This window comes from Sander vitreus, chromosome 18, assembly GCF_031162955.1.
Source record: "Sander vitreus isolate 19-12246 chromosome 18, sanVit1, whole genome shotgun sequence".
Classification (NCBI taxonomy): Eukaryota; Metazoa; Chordata; class Actinopteri; order Perciformes; family Percidae; genus Sander; species Sander vitreus.
In genome coordinates, this window is record NC_135872.1 from 4,139,111 (window position 1) to 4,159,110 (window position 20,000).

Consider the following 20,000-nt stretch of genomic DNA (forward strand, 5'->3'; position numbering starts at 1 on the left):
TTGAATACTTCAGAATGTCTGCACAACGATTTGATGAGCTGCTTCGTCGGATCAAGCCTTTCATTCACCATAAAAGAACTCATCTTAACCCAGGAAGTTTACAAGAGAGACTTGCAGTCACTCTGAGAGTCCTGGCATCCGATACCAGTCAGAATGCAGTTGCTATTGGTGCACTTGCTCGGAAAGCTTGTCCTCGAACTTGCCCATGATTCCTGTTTCCGCTTTGTCGTTCGCCGCTGAAAAAAAATAGAGTGGTGCGCGACCTCTGGTCACTTTAAATCCTGGCGCGCCTGCGACATCTACGTCATTTTGACATCACATTGTCGCGCTACAGGTCGGGAACGCAACTGTAAAGAGGCCTTTACTATGGAGACTAGGAAAGACTTTCAAAAACAGTGAGCACTTATTGAGCACCATGAATCTGGGAGTGTAGCTTCATGTATATCAATTACTCATCCTGTGTTACCTTGAATTTGTGAAGAAAGCTTTGTTTTTTTCCCCCCTATGCTTCCACCGACCAAGTATTAGTAGAAGTAGAAGTAGAATGAATGCTGTGCATGAGCAGTGATTGACACACAGTTAGACACCCACCCCCCCCCTGGCCCGGATTGGTGCATCTGAACAGGGAGCTGTGGATTTTTGCAAATCTCACTACAGGCTGTAGGTGGCGCCAGAGGAACTTTTTAAATGACCTGCTTCATATAGTTCTACTGGAACACAGCACCTTTAACAGAGCACAGTTCGGACCAAACACACCTAGAATAAGTTCTTAGGTATAAAATGTATGTTTCTACATTTTCATGGTTAACTAACACTGGCCCAAGTGTGTGGTGCTGAATTCCACATTTATGGATGAAACATTTAAATGTGTGTATACAAAATGATCAGACTTTGTCCTGCAGCTTGTACCTGCAGGACAAAGTCCCAGCGGGTCAAACGGTGATCAGGATTAGAGCAGATAATGGCCTGAGCACATGGACAGACTAATTGGCATATAAGGACCAAGCAGCACCATCACAGGCCTGCACGTTTTTTATTTAATTTTTTTTATATTTGTCATTTTTATGGATTTGTTTCATTATTTATTTAATTGTTTACATTTACATTTCAGCATTTAGCTGATCAGGTCTTGAAGAACAGCAAACTGTAAATTCTTATGAGCTTAAACTGAGATGAAACATATTTACGTGTACTCGGCTGTTTATTAAGGTCTATAAATAAAAAAAAGAGCAGCCCTTTCATTTAAAATATCCATTAACATTTCAATAATAATTTGTGTAATATCGCTATTAAAGACATAATAACCTTTGTCTAAACATACATAAATGTAATAATACCAGTCATACATTTGTAATGTATGTTTATTAGTAAATTACATTTACATTACAGCAACTTAGTAGACTTATTCGACTTGTAACAAAGTTACAGTTTACTATAATTCACTGTACTAATATTCACTGTATAAGCTGTTGCGTTCATTTACACCCGTGGGCTAAAGATAGTCCTACTACGCTTGCTGCTCTACTATTGGCTCATTAGCATCGGAAGGCCACGTGTCAGCGTCGGCTGAACAATAGATAGAGGGACATAGAAGGGTAACCGCAACAGAGAGAGAGAGAGACAGAGAGATAGAGATAGAGATAGAGAGAGAGAGAGATACGCACAAGACCGGCAGCATGATGGCCGGAGAGGAGAAAAGAAGGAGAACACCCGGATATTTTATGATGAGTATGGCGTGTTAAAGTGCGTCGTTTTGATGAGTAGAGTCTGGTTCATATTATAGTCATTGATGTTCCGTAACGAGAAGACTCGCCTAACCGAATGAAGAAACCACTCTGTGCTGCGTTTTCTAGCTTCCTGTAACTCGGTCCTAGTTGTCACACCCTGACGTCGAACTACAGCAGCAGCGGAGGAAAGAAAAGAAGAAAAGCATCAAACAGGCATTATGGTTGCCGGCGACCTCGTGCAGGAGCATCTGCGCGCGGATACCGGCGCACCTGACGACATCACGGTCGGCAGGAAGACTCCCGAAAGATGCGCGGAGCCGACATACGAAGCAGCAAAGACGGGCGGGGCTGGGGAGACAGACACCGACAGCAGGGCGCTGGAGCAGGAGAAGGAAGTGCTGGCGGATGAGAGAGAGGCGATGCTGCCTAACGGTGGAGGCGGGGAGGCGGAGGAGAAGCAGGGGACAAAGCTAGAGACTAAACTGTACCCGCGCAGGTTCGCCGTGCTCTTAGTTTTCAGCCTGTACTCTTTGGTGAACGCCTTCCAGTGGATCCAGTACAGCATCATAGCCAACGTGTTCACGCGGTACTACGGGGTGACTAACGACAAGGTGGACTGGCTCTCCATCGTCTACATGGTCGTCTACATTCCTCTCATCTTCCCGGCTACCTGGCTGCTGGACCGGAAGGGTCTGCGGCTCACGGCCCTGCTGGGCGCCGGCCTCAACTGCATCGGCGCCTGGCTGAAGTGCGCCAGCGTAAGCCCCGAGCTGTTCGGAGTCACCGTCACTGCGCAGGTCGTCTGCTCCGTGGCGCAGGTGTTCATCCTCGGCCTGCCTTCCCGCGTCGCCTCGGTGTGGTTCGGACCCGGTGAGGTTTCCACCGCGTGCGCCGCGGCCGTGCTGGGGAACCAGGTCAGTGTGTGCGCGCGCAACATATTATTGATAGGCTATATTTTATAATGTGTTGGTTAGACATTAAGTGGAATAGATAGCCAATACAATAGAATAAAATATAATATAATAGAGTCATGGAAGAATTGGAGGTGAAGTGAAGAGAGATGGAGCCAGCAGACAATGGTGGAAAGTAACTAAGTACATTTACTCAAGTAACTTACACAATTCTGAGGTTTTGTAGGCTACTCTACTTGAGTATTTCCATGTATATTACCTGCATTTATCTTGACAGGTTTAGTTACTTAGCAGAGTCAGATTACTAAATAAAAATAGAAATCAAACAATATGATGTTATTAAGATAGCAATTTAGTATTGGAAATTAGCCACAGCATACTAGCTGCAACATGAAAGTGGTGTATAGTGCATCAATTATAATATAGTATTCTGATTTGGGTTATTCTGCATGATGAATACTTGTACTTTAAGTAGCCTATATTTGGATGCTGACACGTTTGTACTTTTACTTACCCCCCCCCCCCCCTTCCAGCAGAATAGAGTAGGAAAAAAGTCATGGAAGGGGGATGGAGCCATTAGAATAGAAGACTAAATTCAATTCAATTCCGATTCACCTGGTCCCGTTTTGATTACATTTCCGATTGGAAATCAATTAGGTTAGGGACATTTCAGTAACATTACCAGTTTTGCTTGGATATAAAAGAGATTCTCAGAGAACTTCTGCTGTGAATTGTACAAGCAAGAAGCAACCCTCAAGTATTTTGTTATAATGCACCAGGTTAATGTTTACATTCAGAATATGACAACACACTGTATAAAATCTTAGTAAATGATATTTCTATCTCTCTCTGTGTGTCTTTCTATGTCTCTCGTCCCTAGTTGGGAACCGCCATAGGCTTCCTGTTACCTCCAGTTTTGGTTCCCAACACGCCCGACGATGTCAAACTCACGGGTCACAACATCAGCATCATGTTCTACGGCACCGCCGCTGTCTCCACCTTCCTCTTCATCCTCGCTGTCATAGGTAAACACACACACGCGCACACACACACACACACACACACACACACACACACACACACACACACACACACACACACACACACTGCTTTGCATACATATTAGGGATTAAACAATACACTCTACTAACCCCAACTCCCATATCAAAAGTGACACTGACAAAAATATGGTGTTTTCTGAAAATTAAACCACATAAACCTGTTCTGGTAAAACCTCTAAATAAATTATGAACCTAAAAATGAGCATAATATGAGCACTTTAAACGATTCACGATGCATCGTTGCTGGGGATTTGTCGTACAAAGTCATGTGAGTTGACTAGAGGAATTGTGTGTGTGTGTGTGTGTGTGTGTGTGTGTGTGTGTGTGTGTGTGTGTGTGTGTGTGTGTTCTTGCCCATCTCAGGACCAGATTACCTCACAAGGATGGAAATATTCCAGAAATCTTCCACAGTGGACATTTTGCTGCTCCTTTAATCCATAAATGACCAGTTAAGGATCAGCACTTTGAGTTAAGGATTAAGATAAGAATAGGATTAGGTTTAGGTTAAGGAAAGACCTGTGGTGAAGGGTTACGCAGGGTTACGCTTGCATGTATGTCAACGATGCATGCTCCATGCATGTGTTTTGGCGAGAAAAAGGGTGGAGTTTGTGTTGGTGGGAAGGGTGAAATCACACTGTCGCTTTGAATTGACATCAGAAGATATGCAAACATGCGATGTTGACACTGTGGCTGTGGTTTCAACCAGCCATTCAAATGCAGAAAAAAAGTAGAGTCACTGTAACCCTTATTGCTGTATTACACAGTGATTATGTAAGTTTGACTATAATAAAAGTAGACATGACGTTTATTGGATTATCCATTTCAAGCACATTTTTTTGTCCTTTGATTTTTATACTGATGGGTCACATAAAGATATAACCTGATCTGTAAAGTACGCTGATATCCATCCAGTGTAAATAGTGGTAATGTAGGGAAGACTTGACACTTCCGTTAACGAAAAACATAAGTATTCAGTGATAACGTATTCAATTATTGAAAGTACATCATAATCAAGACCCCGCTTCCCGGAAAAAAACGGCCACATAAGTTGTTTGCTCAAGCAGCAATTATGGCCCATACTTATGTTTATAGTGACAGCGCCCTCTGGTGGACGACAAAGTATAATATTTCAACCCGTTCTCATTCCCAACTCGACAAATTCTGACGCTTTTCATCTGTAAGATGACGTAGTGATAGTCCGATTTTATCGGCCGGCTGATATATCGGGCCGATATTTGCGTAAAACTGTAACTGTATTTCCTGCCACCGCTAGGGGCGCTAATTTATGACACGCTCCTTGTCGGTCATATTAGAGGGTAGAAATAAAAAACCTACAGTATTGTATAGTTTGGAGGACCTGTTGTCTAAATCGGGAAGGGCTGCACGATATGAGGAAAATATGCGATACGCGATAACGTTGTTGAATATCGCGATAACGATATTACTTGCGATAAATTAACAGATATTAAAATGTACTCAGTTCTGCCTTTCTGCTGCTTTCAGTATTCTTCTAAAATACAACAAATTGCTTGTTGATATTTAAAACAAATAAAAGGAAATCATTTCTAACATTTTTTTATTGAACACATTGATAATAACCGCAATAAGGCACCACTCAAAAAGAATGACAGTTACACTTTAAAATGCAGTTGTCTACTGATATTTTCTTTCAACTAACATAAAATCTCGTAGTGTCTATTGCGATATGTCGCAACCTTTTGCGATATGTATATTGCGCCAGTTGATCGTGATGACGGTAAAAAAACGATATATTGTGCAGCCCTAAAATCGGGCATAATAAAAAGCCCTCTTGGCTCATTTAGAGGATCCCTGTGTTCATATATTGTGTTATTTACGGTCTTTGTATTTATGTATTTATATGTTTATCTGGTTGACCAATGAGAGGCCTAGCAAGCTCACCCAAACTGTCTGTGTGTGTTCTGCAGTGATAAAGGACCGCCCTCTCCTCCCTCCCAGTCACTCGCAGGCTGTCCTCCCAAGCTCCCTTTCTGAAGATTACTCCTACAAACAGTCCATCTTCAACCTGATGAAGAACAAAGCATTCGTCCTCCTGCTGGTCAGCTACGGTAAGTGTGAAACATCACCAGATCAGTGGGAACCTTTGAGTGGTTTTTAACCAAATCTGGGCCGTGATAGAGTGCCGGATGGCCCCGGCCCTTTTTCTAATACACAATAAAAGGTTACACTTCACTTGAAGGTATCTACATAAGAGTGACATGACACTGTCATGAACGTGTCATAAACATTATAAACAAGTCATAAACGTTTATGACGTAACGCTTCTTTTAGGAAGTGTCATTCGGTTTTGTCATGACAAGTTATTGTTAGGGTTAGAGTTGGGGTTAGGGTTCATGTGTCATGACTATGTCACTCTCAGAGCTGTTACACACCAACCAGACGGCCGACCGTCTGCAGAAAAGGCAGTCGGACTGATCAGTCGGGTCCCCGAGGTCCAAAAAAATGCCTCAAAACACACTGAGGCGATGCCGACTTGAGCGTACGCTCTGTGCGTAATACGCCCATAATAATCCATAGCGTCCATAATAATCCATAGCAGCAGGCGGCGCTTCTCTGTATTGTTTCCCAGAAAATGAAAACCGGCAGCTGATTGGACTGTCATGGCGGCTCGTTCAGAATACTATCGCATATTGTACTAAAATAGTTCACCGAAACGTGTTTCTGAAAACGTTTTAAGCGAGAAATAGGCCGTGCAGTTGCTGAATCTGTCTTCATTTCAGATCGACAAAGGTCATCAGATTTTGAGCGGCTCATCCGCTCGCCATTTCCGGGTGAGTCCCGACTGCCCTGTCTCCGACTGAGCATGTCGGAATATAATAAAGGCCGACGGCTCCTCCGACGGACGACGGCACGGGACACACCGAACAGACTCGAGTCACCGACCTCGCCACACGGTCCGATGGCCGATTATCGGCTCTGTGTGTCAGCGTCTTTATGTAGATACCTTCAAGTAAAGTGTTACCCAATAAAAAAAACAGCTTCACACTGGGATTTTTTTTGTACTTTGAATGTAAATAATGTACCAGAGTGCATTAAAAAAACAACAACATCAAAATAGAGCTTGTTTATAAACTGCTCTAAGCCCTGAAAGTCCTCAAATCCTTGAAACGCCCTTGCGTACACCCGACCTGTGCGGGCCGGCTGCTGCGGCTGGATTTGCCTCTCACAAAGACGCATGAGGACAGCAAACGTTGAAAGGGTGGAAACGGGCAATTTAATGAAAATTGGAAGGATGAATTTGCCTTTTTTTTTGCCACCTCATACCAATTCTAAACCACTAATTTAACCAAATGACAACTGTTGTATGCAAGGTTGTTTTGATCTGATAAATACTGAAGGAGGTTTATTAACTGGCCCCTGGCCTTCTGTCAGTTTGCAAAAGTGTAAGCAAAGCAAGTTGAGCATCCCTGTTTTACAGCATTTTGTGGACTCTCAGATCCAATTTTGTTGCCGTATCGTATTCTTGGGAGCCGTTGCTCGTTCATAGTCTAGATTTTTAACTAAGTCCTTAAACCGTCTGACCCTAAAAGCCTCTTAAAAACACTTAAAAGATACACCAGCACTGAGAACTGGAGGTGTCTGTGTGATAAGTTGAAAGGCCACCAGGCCTCGTTTAAACCTGCTGAGGAACGTTTGCTGAAATTTGAACTCTGGAAACGGAGCGTCTTTTCTTACTACAACCTCATTGATAGCTTGCTATTTTACTATAACATGTAATATAGGCAATTTGTATTAATATTTACCTAGATCGTTGTACTTGCCGGTAGGGCTGCAACTCACAATTATTTCCATTGTCGATGAATCTGTCGATTAATTAATGAATTAGCTGTTTGGTCTGTAAAATGTCAAGAAACGAAGTGAACGGGGGAAAGTGGAACTACTAATGGAACGCAGCCTTTGTGTCTGTTTGCTTGCAGGTATAATGACTGGCTCCTTCTACTCTGTCTCCACACTTCTCAACCAGATGATCATGTCCTGCTATGAGGTAAAAACAACAACACACAAACACAAACAGCTGGGAGTTAATGATGAGGGAATGAAAACTCTTTAATCTCAGAATTGCCCTCACTCCTGTCTTCTTACCCCGGTTTTTAAAGGACGGCCCTCTTGACAACCATTACGTTATTTCTATCTATGACTGGGACATCATCTTTGCGGCATTAAAAAGCTTTTTAGCTGCTTCACACAGCAGGAGTGGCTCTAGGAATGATGATAGTCGCTGACTTGGTCCAATGGTTAGTTTGTCATCCAACACTTTGGTCCAGAGTGAATATCTTGACAGCTATACGAGATGGACTACAATGAAATTTGGTGCAGATCTTCATTTTCTGCAGAGGGTGAATGTCGAGCTTCAGTTTTCCACTCGTACAATACCTCAGTTATTAACAGAATACCTCAAAAGGTAATGACAGAATGCACGTGAAATCAGTTTGCAACACCTCTATTCTGGTGTTCCCATTCATGTTTAAAATGTACATAAAAACAGGTGGATGAAAGCTTTACGGTGGATGGAAAGACAGACCGAGAGAGAAAGAGAGGCACTGAGAGAAAAAGCAACAAAGACACTTCTGACGGCTTTGATTTGACATGAGCTTATTGTCTGAGTTCATTAGCTGTGTTCACGCATGCCTGCTGCCCACCATAACACACTCAGTGTACACGCACACACACACACACACACACACACACACACACACACACACACACACACACACACACACACAGACTGACTTACTGAAATGCTTATGCTCATTCAGTTTATGTTTTTCTTAGCAGTACATGCTATATCCCTGTCACACACAGACACTTAGAGATGTTCACCCCTCCATGAACTCATAAAACTCTCTCAGCTTACCTGTCAGATGACTTTACAGCTCTCTCCCACCAGAAACACTGTAAATCCCTGACTCCCCTGAGCTAACAACCCTCACACATACATACATACACATTTACAAACATGTGACTGGCTTAAAGTCCACCTGGAAGTGCAACCTTAACGTTTCGGCTCAGATTTGATGAGTTTAAAGGAGCACAAAAGCATTTGTAAATGACAGCTGTTTGTTCCCACTTAGGCTATATTAACTCTTCTCCTCTCCTCTCTTCTCTTCTCCTCTCCTCTCCTCTCTTCTCTTCTCTTCTCTTGTCTTCTCTTCTCTTCTCTTCTCTTCTCTTCTCTTCTCTTCTCCTCTCCTCTCCTCTCCTCTCCTCTCCTCAGAACCAGGAGTTGAATGCTGGGAGAATTGGTCTGACTCTGGTTGTTGCTGGAATGGTCGGCTCCATCCTCTGTGGTCTGTGGCTGGACCACACAAAGACATACAAGTAGGAAACGCATTCACACACTTTTCCCACCTGTTCATTTTAGGACAATTTCTCACAAACACATACATAGGTTGTATTGTAATGCAGCCGATTTTTGTGAATAGTAAAAAAAAGACTTGGTGGCTCTAAAAACAAATCAGGCTTAGATATTGCATGGTCAAAAGTATGTGGACACTGGGGTGGCCTCTAGCTCACCCAGTAAGAGTGTTCGCCCCATGTTGGCTGAGTCCTGCAGCGGCGCAGAATCCGACCTGCTGCCCTTTGCTGCTTGTCATCCCCCATCTCTCTCCCCCTTTCTGGTCTATCCACTGTCAATAAAGGGAAAAGCCCTTGGTTGAAGGGCTACTGGCCTAAAAATCGATATTGAATCGTGACATTTTCTGAACCGTGCACCCCTACCAAACAAGTTATCGATTAATTGAGAAAGTAATCAACAGATTATTCGACAATAAAAATAATCGTTAGTTGCAGCCCTATTGGAGATCGTCTGCTCGATGTGAGCATCGATTACTGCCTGCCCCTGGGAGTCGGCAACCCGGGCGTTGTTCTGGACTCCACCCTCTCATTTCAGTCACACAGCCAATCTGCTTCCTACCATCTCAAAACCATCTCCAGACGCCGCTCGTCACTAACATAGTCTGTGGCAGAGACCCTCATCCATGCCTTCATAACCCTAACCAGCTCTGCTTCTCTTCAGGATATGAAAAAAAGGCTAATGTGAAAACATTTCATTGAGCTATTTACCTCAGACGAAGTCAGACAAAATCTCCTCATCACTGTTTAAATATTTGTTGGACCCACAGACAGACGTGAAGGGTGACCAATAGCATTGATTCATTACAAAAACATTTAAATGACGAAATATGGAGATACAAGGTTTCTGTGACAGTGGTTGACAGTGACGACAAATTATTTTATATATATTTAAAAAAAGAAAAATCCTCAAAACACACCTGTTCACCACAGCCTCCACACTCAGTTGAATCCTGTTATTCCCTGCAAACTTTGCCACCACTAAGTCCATTTATTTATTTAGTTTCGTACGTTCTGTCTGAGTGTTACATGTTTTGCCTTCATGTAAAGCGTCCCTCGGATCCTTTGAAATGAGCTGGCTTTGTTTATAGCAGCACAGAGTTGAAAGAAGGTAGTATAAGAAGGTGTGTAGTTTATCGTTGTTTGCTGAAGCATTAAGATTTTCTCTTCATTGGAACTAAGACGGGCGTGTCCACATACCTTTGGCCATACAGTGTAATATCAGATTTCATATCAGCTTTCATGTGAGAACAAAACAGCTGGGAGGTTAAATAAGGTCAAATGAAACCTGAGACAACCTAGTTGGAGGAAGTTAAAGTGCTGATATTATGCTTTTTGGCTTTTTCCCTTTCCTTTATTGTGTTATATATCTTTTTTTGTGCACATTATAGGTTTACAAAGTGAAAAAGCCCAAAGTCCACCCCAAAGGGACTTACCATCTCCAACAGAAAACACTGTTCACAAACTGCTCCAAACAGCTCTATTGTAGTCCAGCCTTCACTTACTGTCAGGGTACGCCCTCATACTCTGCTTCTGACTGGCTAGTAGTCCTTACCTAGCTACTGTCAGGACACGCCCTCATACTCTGCTTCTGACTGGCTAGTAGTCCTTACCTAGGTACTGTCAGGGACACGCCCTCATACTCTGCTTCTGACTGGCTAGTAGTCCTTACCTAGGTACTGTCAGGGCACGCCCTCATACTCTGCTTCTGACTGGCTAGTAGTCCTTACCTAGTTACTGATCATGTGCGACTCCCAGCAAAGATGGAACAGAAGTGAGATGTCTCACTCTGTAGCTAAAACAGAGAGCTCAACACACAGGGTGAAAAGAGGAGCTGCAGCAATGTGCAGTACAACAAACATATGGTGTTTTTTGAAAATTAAACCATGTAAATTATAAACCTGAAAATGAGCATAATATGAGTACTTTAAGAGAAATGAAATCCCGACCCCACCTAAACCTGTAGGTTTAGTCAGATCAGGTTCTATTTCTGCGAGCAGAGTTTAATGTGCCTCCGTAAAATCCAAAGAATGGGATGTTTTCATCCATTGAAACGCAACTTTACAACACAAGTGGGAGGAAAATGAATCCTAGCTTGAGATGGCAGAGGATGTTCACAGAAGTAACTAGGGCTGCACGATATATCGTTTTTTTTTAATTGTCATCGCAATATTAACTAGCCCAGTACACATATGGCTGCGGCATATCGTGAAAGACTACATTTTAAAATGTAGCTGTCGTTCTTTTTTAAGGCTTCCTTTCATATTCAATTCAATTTGTTCAATAAAAGAAAGTTGGAAATGATTTTCTTTTATTTGTTTTAAATTCAACTAGCAATAGTTTTATTTTAGCAGAATACTGACAGCAGCAGAACTGAGTACACTGTGATATCTGTTTGTCTATCATAAGCAATATCGTTATCGCATTAAACAACATTACTGTGCTTTATAATTTCCCTCATATCGTGCAGCGCTCAGAAGTCACACGTTGTTTTTTGATTGGTGACTAATCTCCTGTCACAGAAAGTAATGAGATAAGTGAGAGTCTGTGCTTTACAGGATGACCACCCTGATCGTGTACGGCCTGTCGTTTCTGGGCATGGTGGTCTTCACCTTCACTCTGGACCTCAACAACATCTACCTGGTCTTCATCACTGCTGGAGCCCTGGGGTAAGGGTAATGACACGCTTAGTTACGTGCTGTAGCACATTTTTTGCACATTATAGATTTATATTATATATACAGTACCGTTCAAAAGTTTGGACACACTTTCTTAGCCTGGTCCTACCAGACTCTGGTCCACTAGCCTGGTCCTACCAGACTCTGGTCCACTAGCCTGGTCCTACCAGACTCTGGTCCATTTCATTTGTACAGAGAGTCTGGCCACTCTCCATTGACAAGCCACTCTGGATCTGCCATAACCAATCGCTAACGTTTGGTCGTGACGTTGGCTTAGCATCGCTAGCGTTAGCCTTAGCCAACTCCTTCACCACTAACGGAGGGAGCTGGAAAAAATCAAACTGTTCCTGAACCCCGTGGGGAGGAGGGCCACAACATCATGGCCCCCAACACAACTCAGCAAAGATTGTTCTTGCTCGGGCTTTAACTTCTGGATATTCGGCAGTGTTGCCACAACAGACCGAATGGCTTCGCTCGCATCTTTCTCCGCCGCCATTACGGAACTACAACTCAAACTAGCGCACGACCTCAACGTCATCGTTCTCAGCCACTCCCTCTGTTCACTGATTGGACCGGTAAAGATTTGGCTGGAAAAAACCCAGGAAAAAGGGGACAACTCTCCGCTCTCCATTGACTTGTATTGCAGGGGCCTCATTGCCAGTTTTGTCTGCTAGCAAACAACAGAAAAATGCCTAAGTGCTGCTGTGTGGTGATATTCACCACCAACAGGGTAAATGACCTGTGGCTTAAGTTTTTGTAAGCTGCCGACCCGAAAAACAGAACTTTTATGAAGTCAAAAGAGAACACAGATGTGAGGAATCAGCAGGAAGAAAGGGAAGACTGTGGGATCCTGACACTGACCTTACTAACGATAGTTTACGTCTGCAGCAAGCATTTTGTTACCAAGTCAAATATCCAAATGTCAGTTTTAGCCTAACTATATGTCTGTAAGTTAATCTAACACACGTAACATCGGACATATCGTTAGTAAGGTTAGTGTCAGGATCCCTAATGCACCTTCAGTTGTGGTGCTCACAATTTCATTATATGGGTCTCTGCGCAGTGGCAATAAACGTTTATCTTATCGTATCCATCTTATCTTCTTTGTAATATTGTGCACATGACAATGAATACCTTGAAACTGATGAGTCTGACGTCTGCGTTTTAGGTTCTTCATGACGGGTTATCTGCCTCTGGGCTTTGAGTTCGGAGTGGAGATCACCTACCCGGAGTCTGAAGGAACGTCGTCGGGACTCCTCAATGCTTTTGCTCAGGTATCACAAAGTTCCTCAAAAGTGACCAAAAGGTGCTACAGGACTTCCTTTCACATTCATTAAGTGTGTGTCTGTGTGTTTGTATGTGCCCACAGCTATTTGGGATCATTTTCACGCTGATTCAGGGCAAACTCACCACAGAACACAACCCACTGATTGGAAATATCTTCCTCTGCGCCTGGATCTTCTTGGGAATACTGCTCACTGGTAGGCTGTGTGTGCGCGTGTGTCTGTGTGTGTGCGTGTGTGTGTCTGTGTGTGTGTTCATCTCTGCATGTCAAATTAAACATTAGAAATGTAACGTTTCCTTGTTTCATGTTCCAGCCTTAATTAAGTCAGAACTGAAAAGACACAATGTCAACATGGGAGCAGACAGCAACCAGCTGCAAGCAGTAAGTACACAAAAACACACACGCACACACACACTCACACACGCACAAAGATCTTGTCACATTCGTTGGCCACACCTTGCACAAGTCGGCTGTAACTGCTAAAATATGTTTTGTCTTGTTAGAAACAAGTTGATCAGTCTTTGAGCAGTCTGACAGAGGCATTTTTTTCAGTTCAGGTTTTAAGAAAAGGATAAGTCAATCTGTCGAGTCTCTTTTGCCACATTTTAATGAAAGAAAACTGATAGAAACTGTAGAACATTTCAGAACATGGAAGTAGCTTTTGATCCCAGAAGATGTTCTCTGCTTTCAGTATTTTAAAGATTATTTTTGGGGCATTTTTAGGCCTTTATTTGACAAGACAGCTGAAGAAATGAAAGGGGAGAGAGTGAGGGGGAATGACATGCAGCAAAGGGCTGTAGGCTGGAGTTGAACCCTGGCCCCCTGCGTTGAGGACTAAGCCTCTATATATGGGCGCATGCTCTACCAACTGAGCGCCCTGCTTTCAGTATTTTGGTGTATTTGTTGACGTTCTGGATGATGGATTTCTTTCAGCATTTTGAAAAAATATATCAAATGTACCCAAAATCTTTATTCATTTTCACACACTTTGCTCTACCATTTCCTTTTTCTTTCTATCTCTCATCCCTTCTTTTCCCCTGTGGAGTGCCCTTTACAGCGGACAGCTATTAATCTTTGTTCAGTATTTCTTTCTCCTTCTGGCGTCCTTAAGACGGGACAGGTTCTTGAACCTTTCTGTACTCTTCCCTGAACAGAGTCTCATGTCAGTTTGGACATTAAGTCTCTTTTGTCCTTCTGTTCTGGCAAACAAACGTTCCTCTCTACACAAACAAAGCTATAAAATCTTCTTGAACCTCACTTCGCCACCAGCTGATTATCTCTTATGATTTCTGAAGCACCCTTCAGACAAGCCAGGCCATTAAATCTGTTTCTGTTTCTGGACTCTTCAATCAGTCCTAATGTTCCAACCACCCTGCTGAGTCACTGTTGGAGTGCCCTTCAGAGGAGGACATTGATTAAACCCATCCTCTCCTTTCTCGTCATCCTTAGTGAAGAGGTTTCCAACTTAAGCTCATGCTTTCCCTCCGAGATCACAGAATCAAGTTTGAGGTTTGCGGGATAAATTATGAGATAGGAAATTGATAATTTTCACTTGTGGAAATCTCAGTTTTGTCCAACTATGCAGGATTTCAATTTAGTTTTTATTTGTCGCCACCTGGTGGTATTATAAAGAAAGAAATTGAGATGAATGGACTGAAAGCAATACAAGACTGCAACTATTTTCACCGGTATCAATTCATTTTTCTGCAGAATAATTTGAAAGATGCTACAATCACGATAATAAGACTTATCAAACTCCCACATCTTGTTGTAAACTCAAACCACGTGTTGTAGATATAAAATGAAGAATGATGCTGCAACTGCGTGGCCCGTTTTTGTGTCAGGTTTATTAAGAAAACTGACTGGCGAATTCACAAAAGAATTGCATGGCTTTTGTGGCCGGTAAACCTGCACAAATGAGACGAAAGGAAACCGTGTAATGCTCCAAGCATCCCTGACTGCACAGCCAAGCAAATAGCATCTCGGTGCTCCGGGTGCAATTTGCACTTCTTTAAATGAGGTTAAATGCAGACACTTGGCACAAAATTGGCCCCTTTCTATAAAAAATGAACTTCTTTGCAAAAGCAAGATCACAGCCAGTCACAGTGAAATAATGAGTGTCTTCAGTGACTTTGTGAAAATGAAGCACATTTATAATTGGTGTCCTCTGCTTCAAATCACGCCATCCTCATCATATTTCATTTATCAGCGCCCTGTTGACCAGTTGAACAGGGCAGCAGTGTGAAATACCTGGGACTCATTATAGACAATAAACTCAACTTCAAGGAACACGTCACTGCCAACAAAGACTACACGTCATACGCAAACTGAAAGCCCTTTCTGTTGCCGCCCCCCCCCCCACACACTTTACAAAAGCATCATCCAACCCACCCTGCTGTACTGCTCACCCTGTTTTTACACAATGCTAACGCCACCTGCAAAAACAAACTAAAATCACACATATTGTCAGTCTCCCCACACCCAGCCTGTCAGACATGAATGACACAGCATGTGGCAATGGCAGTCTTAAATTACAAATCAAGCACTTTATTTCAATGGCTACTTTTCAGGTTTATTGTTTTCTTAAATTATTTAAATGTGTTGACAAAGGACATTTTGTGATGACCTGATTATATCTGTCTTATAATATGTCAGCAAGCAATGCATCATCAAGGCTGTGTTGTAGATGTTGATGAAAGCCTTTTACCCTTGCACAGTTAACCCTATGCAGTGCACCCATCCATATGATGCACATTGCAACACATCATTTGGGTGATATGAATGTAAGATGATTGCAGAAGTGACACTGATCTGTGTTTTTGTTTATTATTTTTAAAGAAATGGCAGAGCAGATTCCGAAAACAAATCCAGTGTGGCAGGGTTTACATTTTTGTGATGTAAATTGAGGGAGCAAAAGCAGTATCGGCTCCAAATATCGGCTCAAGAAAATCGGCAGCCCGTATCGGTCATCGGCTAAGGCTGATGAAAAATAAATCTGTATCGGCACTAAAAAATCCATATCGGTCGATCCCTAGTGTCTTAATGTGATGTGGGTTTTTTTGTATATGTGTTACATGTTATGTGTTTTTATAGGTGGTTTTGTGCTATGGAACATGAAAAGAAGATGTGTGGAAATGATTATCTCTATGGACAATAAAGACTATCTATCTTAACCTTAAAGTGAACACTACTCCATTATAATGTCTGTCTGATTCATCCCTGGCTGTTCTAAATTGCAACAAGTGCTTTAGGACTTTGTCTTGCTGGGCGCTATCTGAATGCCTGTCTCGCTTTCTGTCTCCTAGGTTCCTACTGAGTGTCCCGGGGACTGCCCTTCAGAAAAGAAAACCAACGGAGTCAAGATGGAACCGTCCATCAGCTTCTCCCGTGAAACGACGCTGTGACCGGCCAAGTCACTGGATCGCAGCACGACCAAAGAAACTCCCTGCTGTCCTGGGAAACTGGTCGGCACCGCACTCGCAAACGTGAAGTACCTCGCGGTGCACTTTGATTTTTTTATTTATTGTCAAGCTCCTCGACAATGTGGAAAGGTGGAGGCTCTGGATATGATGCTAATTCTACTCAAGCACAGCAAAGCACAGTATAGAGTGGATTAAAGCCAGGTATGTGACCAACAAGGCCCAAAGGGTCAGCGCTCCCCCCCCCACACACACACACACACACCGCACAGAAGATATCCGATTTACCGAACTTTGGGTTTCATTAAGGATTAGTCTCGCATCGCCAGACCCTCCTCCACAGCACTGAGGGGGAAGGTCTGGCTAGTCCACACATCATTCTGGGATGGGAGAAAAACGTGCTCTGGTTTATTGGCATTTCTTTAAACCAATCACAGTCGTCTTGGGCGGCACTGAGCGCGGGACACAATGACGGTGCCTCTGCAAAATAGCCTCGGGAAGGAACTTGTTTTGGTGGAACGTGTGTACGTTCAAAAGTAGTTTTAGTCGTGGAACAGAAAACTCAGATTGGACAGATAGTCTAGCTAGCTGTCTGGATTTACCCTGCAGAGATCTGAGGAGCAGTTAACCATAGTCCTCAGAAATCCACCGGAGGTTAGAACGCCAACACAAAGAAAGAGGAAGTTGAAGGACATCCTGTAGAATTTCCGGCGGCACCTGAACAATCCCGGAAATGAAACGTCGTCGATATAGACTACATTTATGGAGGATTTGTAAAAATAAATAAAAACAGGAATGCAATGTCATGCAGAAGAAGCTCCACTGCACTTTATAACTGCTGCACTTGTTGTGAAGCATGGCACTCCTAGTTTGGTTCCTGTATGTAAACCTGGTTTCAAAAGAAAAACAAGCTTCCAATTCCTACATCACCATCACAAAGTTTGCTGAAGTTGAAACAAAATAACTCCAGGTGAAGTATTTATATTTATATATTTTCTTCAGAGTCTCCGGGTGTCTGCAAGGAGGAACCGGAGAGCCATTCTGTTTGGTTTGGAACCGCGGCCACTGCCCAGGGCCAACGTCTCCTGAGGTTACTTGAATTCTCCTTTCATGGACTGAAGTTGTACAAACGCACTGTAAATATTGCTTCCTTTTGATTGAAGAGGAACGCATCTGAAATCCGGTTCCCACACTTCCCACACACCCGAGCAGCACTCCATTCAGGCTGCATTGTGACTGGGGTTGGGCATCGTTTTGATTTGAACAATTCTGATTCCAATTCCGATTCTTCCTTTCGGTTCCGGTTCTTACCGATTGTCGATTCCGATTCTTTGAGGGGTGGAGTTGAAACGGGTCACATGCTTATTTCACAGATAAGAGGAAAATGTTATTTTGATTCAATGGGGATTTACAGTTGTACCGGGCTTTTTCGACGTGAAATAAAGCCACACTTTAAACAAAGCCGCTCACTGTGCTCCGTGGCGGCAACACGAGCGCCTGGAAGTAAGCTGGATGCTATAAACCCAAACTCGCACGTGTTCAATTTGGAACCAATGATCGGATACGAAACCAAATTTTCCAAACGATTCCAATAATCGCAATTCAAAGAATCGTAATTTTTGAAACAATTCCAAGTTGGAACCGGTTCTCGATGCCCAATCCTAATTATGACTGAGATAGTCATAATTAGTCGTCGATGTTTATTTTTCTGCAAAGATGCGCGCATATTAGACGGGCCAAGGAGCAGCTGCATCTAGTTTTTGCGTGCTGTGTTCTAGTCTGCAGACTTTGTCAAACATGTCATGGCAGCAAATCCTTGGCGGTTTAGACAATTACGGAAATCCTCGCAGGTGTTTCTTTGCAGCTTTTTTTTTTTTTGACGCAGGTTTAGATATGAATGTTGCTTTTCATTTGCGGGGATCCAGAAATAGAGAGAGTGAAATACTTGACTGAAATACGTGTGACTGACTGCGCCCGGTACAGCAACAAAAGAAAGAAAAAAAGCTTTTAGAAACATTTAAAGGAATTGCATTTGGCTTTCAGATTCCAGGGGTGCATCCCTGAGCTTTCCCCCTCTTTTCCTTCCCTTCAGTCTCCCCAAGAAAACGGTACAACGTGATTGCAGGGAAGGGGAAGGAAAGAAGAGGCCATTTAAAACAAAAAAAAGAGCCCTGACATATCTGACACCAAGAATCAAAACACTATACTTTTAGAGATGATGACATTAGAGAAATAACGAACTGCTGTAGTAAAATATGTACTGTATAGATTACGTTGCTGCTAAAATGGCTTCCCTGACAACAACGCAACCGTGCTGCAGTGTTTCTCCTCCAAAACCACGACGGACCAAAAGCAGAATGTGAACACGTTCAGTGCACAATAAGAAATCAAACGCACAACTTCACGTTTTTTATACAGAAAGGCATGATCTCAGACGTGTTTTTTTAATGTTGACCCCTGACGGTTATCACCCTCTGTACGTGACAGCCGACAGACAGAAGGACAGTGCCGTCTGGGTGGGTGGGGGGGGTGTCTACTGTAGAAACAACGCAAGCAGGCTGGACAGGAGAAGCACACAAGACTTCATTTATTTTCGTAACAGAGAAAAATGCTAATTAGTTTTTTAAGATCCATCTGTTGGTTTTATTTATGTCGTGTAAAATAATTCCGTTTTTTTTTTTGTAGCTTTCTTTTCTAGCTTTCTCGTTTGTTACTCGAAAGTATAGGTATTTGTTTTACTTAAAGGTACTATGTTGGAATGCTTTAGAAACTCCGTGTTATTGTAATTAAGCGAACTGCAGTCAGCATTCATCGGCCAACAGCTCAAACCACAATATCACGATATATTTCACATGTATTCCATTTCATTGAAAGGATAGCCCCTTGAGATGTAGTATCTCATTTTCGAAATACATAGATATACAACACATACAAGCAGAACAGTGTTGTAAGAAACATAAACCACAAATACACAGATACAGACAGCTGGCTCACCCCCCAGCTGAATTTAGAAATTAGATACAATAATAACCTGGATAATGAATCCATTCCATAAGAATAAAGAACAATGTATGTAATGCATGCTTTGCAGTAGGGGTGGGAATCATCAGATGACGATACTTATGTCACAATACGATATTGCGATTTTAAATATATCGCGATATTCTGCGATACATTGCAATGTATTACTTCAGAGTTTTCCCAATTTCAAATGATGTCCCCAAAGGAAAACTTTGTCAACATCTGTTTTATCTAAAAAAAGATACATTTCTCTGTTTGTTCATCTCACTTCAATTTTATTGCTGCAAAATGGGATTGTCAAGCAGACAAACTGACCAACACATATATAATAATAGACTGATACTTGTATCAGTATCGATACGGTATTGCCACGGAAAATATCGCGATACTATGCTGTATCGATTTTTTCCCCCACCCCTACTTTGCAGTAATTTTAGTTGACCTTTTCCAATAGGAAGAAAGCCCGCACGGGGTCAGTTTTGATCCCCAATACTAAACAAAAGTCCA

The 20,000-nt window shown here is 42.6% G+C and overlaps 1 protein-coding gene across 2 annotated transcripts; it reads left to right on the plus strand.

The window, feature by feature from the left end:
• Positions 1–1,592: 1,592 nt before the first annotated feature.
• On the plus strand, positions 1,593–18,752 carry flvcr1 (FLVCR choline and heme transporter 1). Of its 2 annotated transcripts, XR_013503439.1 has the most exons (11): positions 1,593–2,641; positions 3,519–3,663; positions 5,646–5,786; positions 7,656–7,723; positions 8,954–9,057; positions 11,649–11,759; positions 12,937–13,042; positions 13,138–13,249; positions 13,367–13,434; positions 16,359–16,676; positions 17,475–18,752. XR_013503439.1 is itself a non-coding variant. In XM_078274810.1 (10 exons), the coding sequence occupies exons 1-10, from the start codon at positions 1,946–1,948 to the stop codon at positions 16,455–16,457; spliced, it is 1,650 nt and encodes a 549-aa protein (XP_078130936.1). In that variant the 5' UTR covers positions 1,593–1,945; the 3' UTR covers positions 16,458–18,752. The 2 variants fall into 2 exon arrangements, 1 of the variants encoding a protein (XP_078130936.1); XM_078274810.1 differs by having other exon boundaries at positions 16,359–18,752.
• The last annotated feature ends 1,248 nt before the right edge of the window (positions 18,753–20,000 follow it).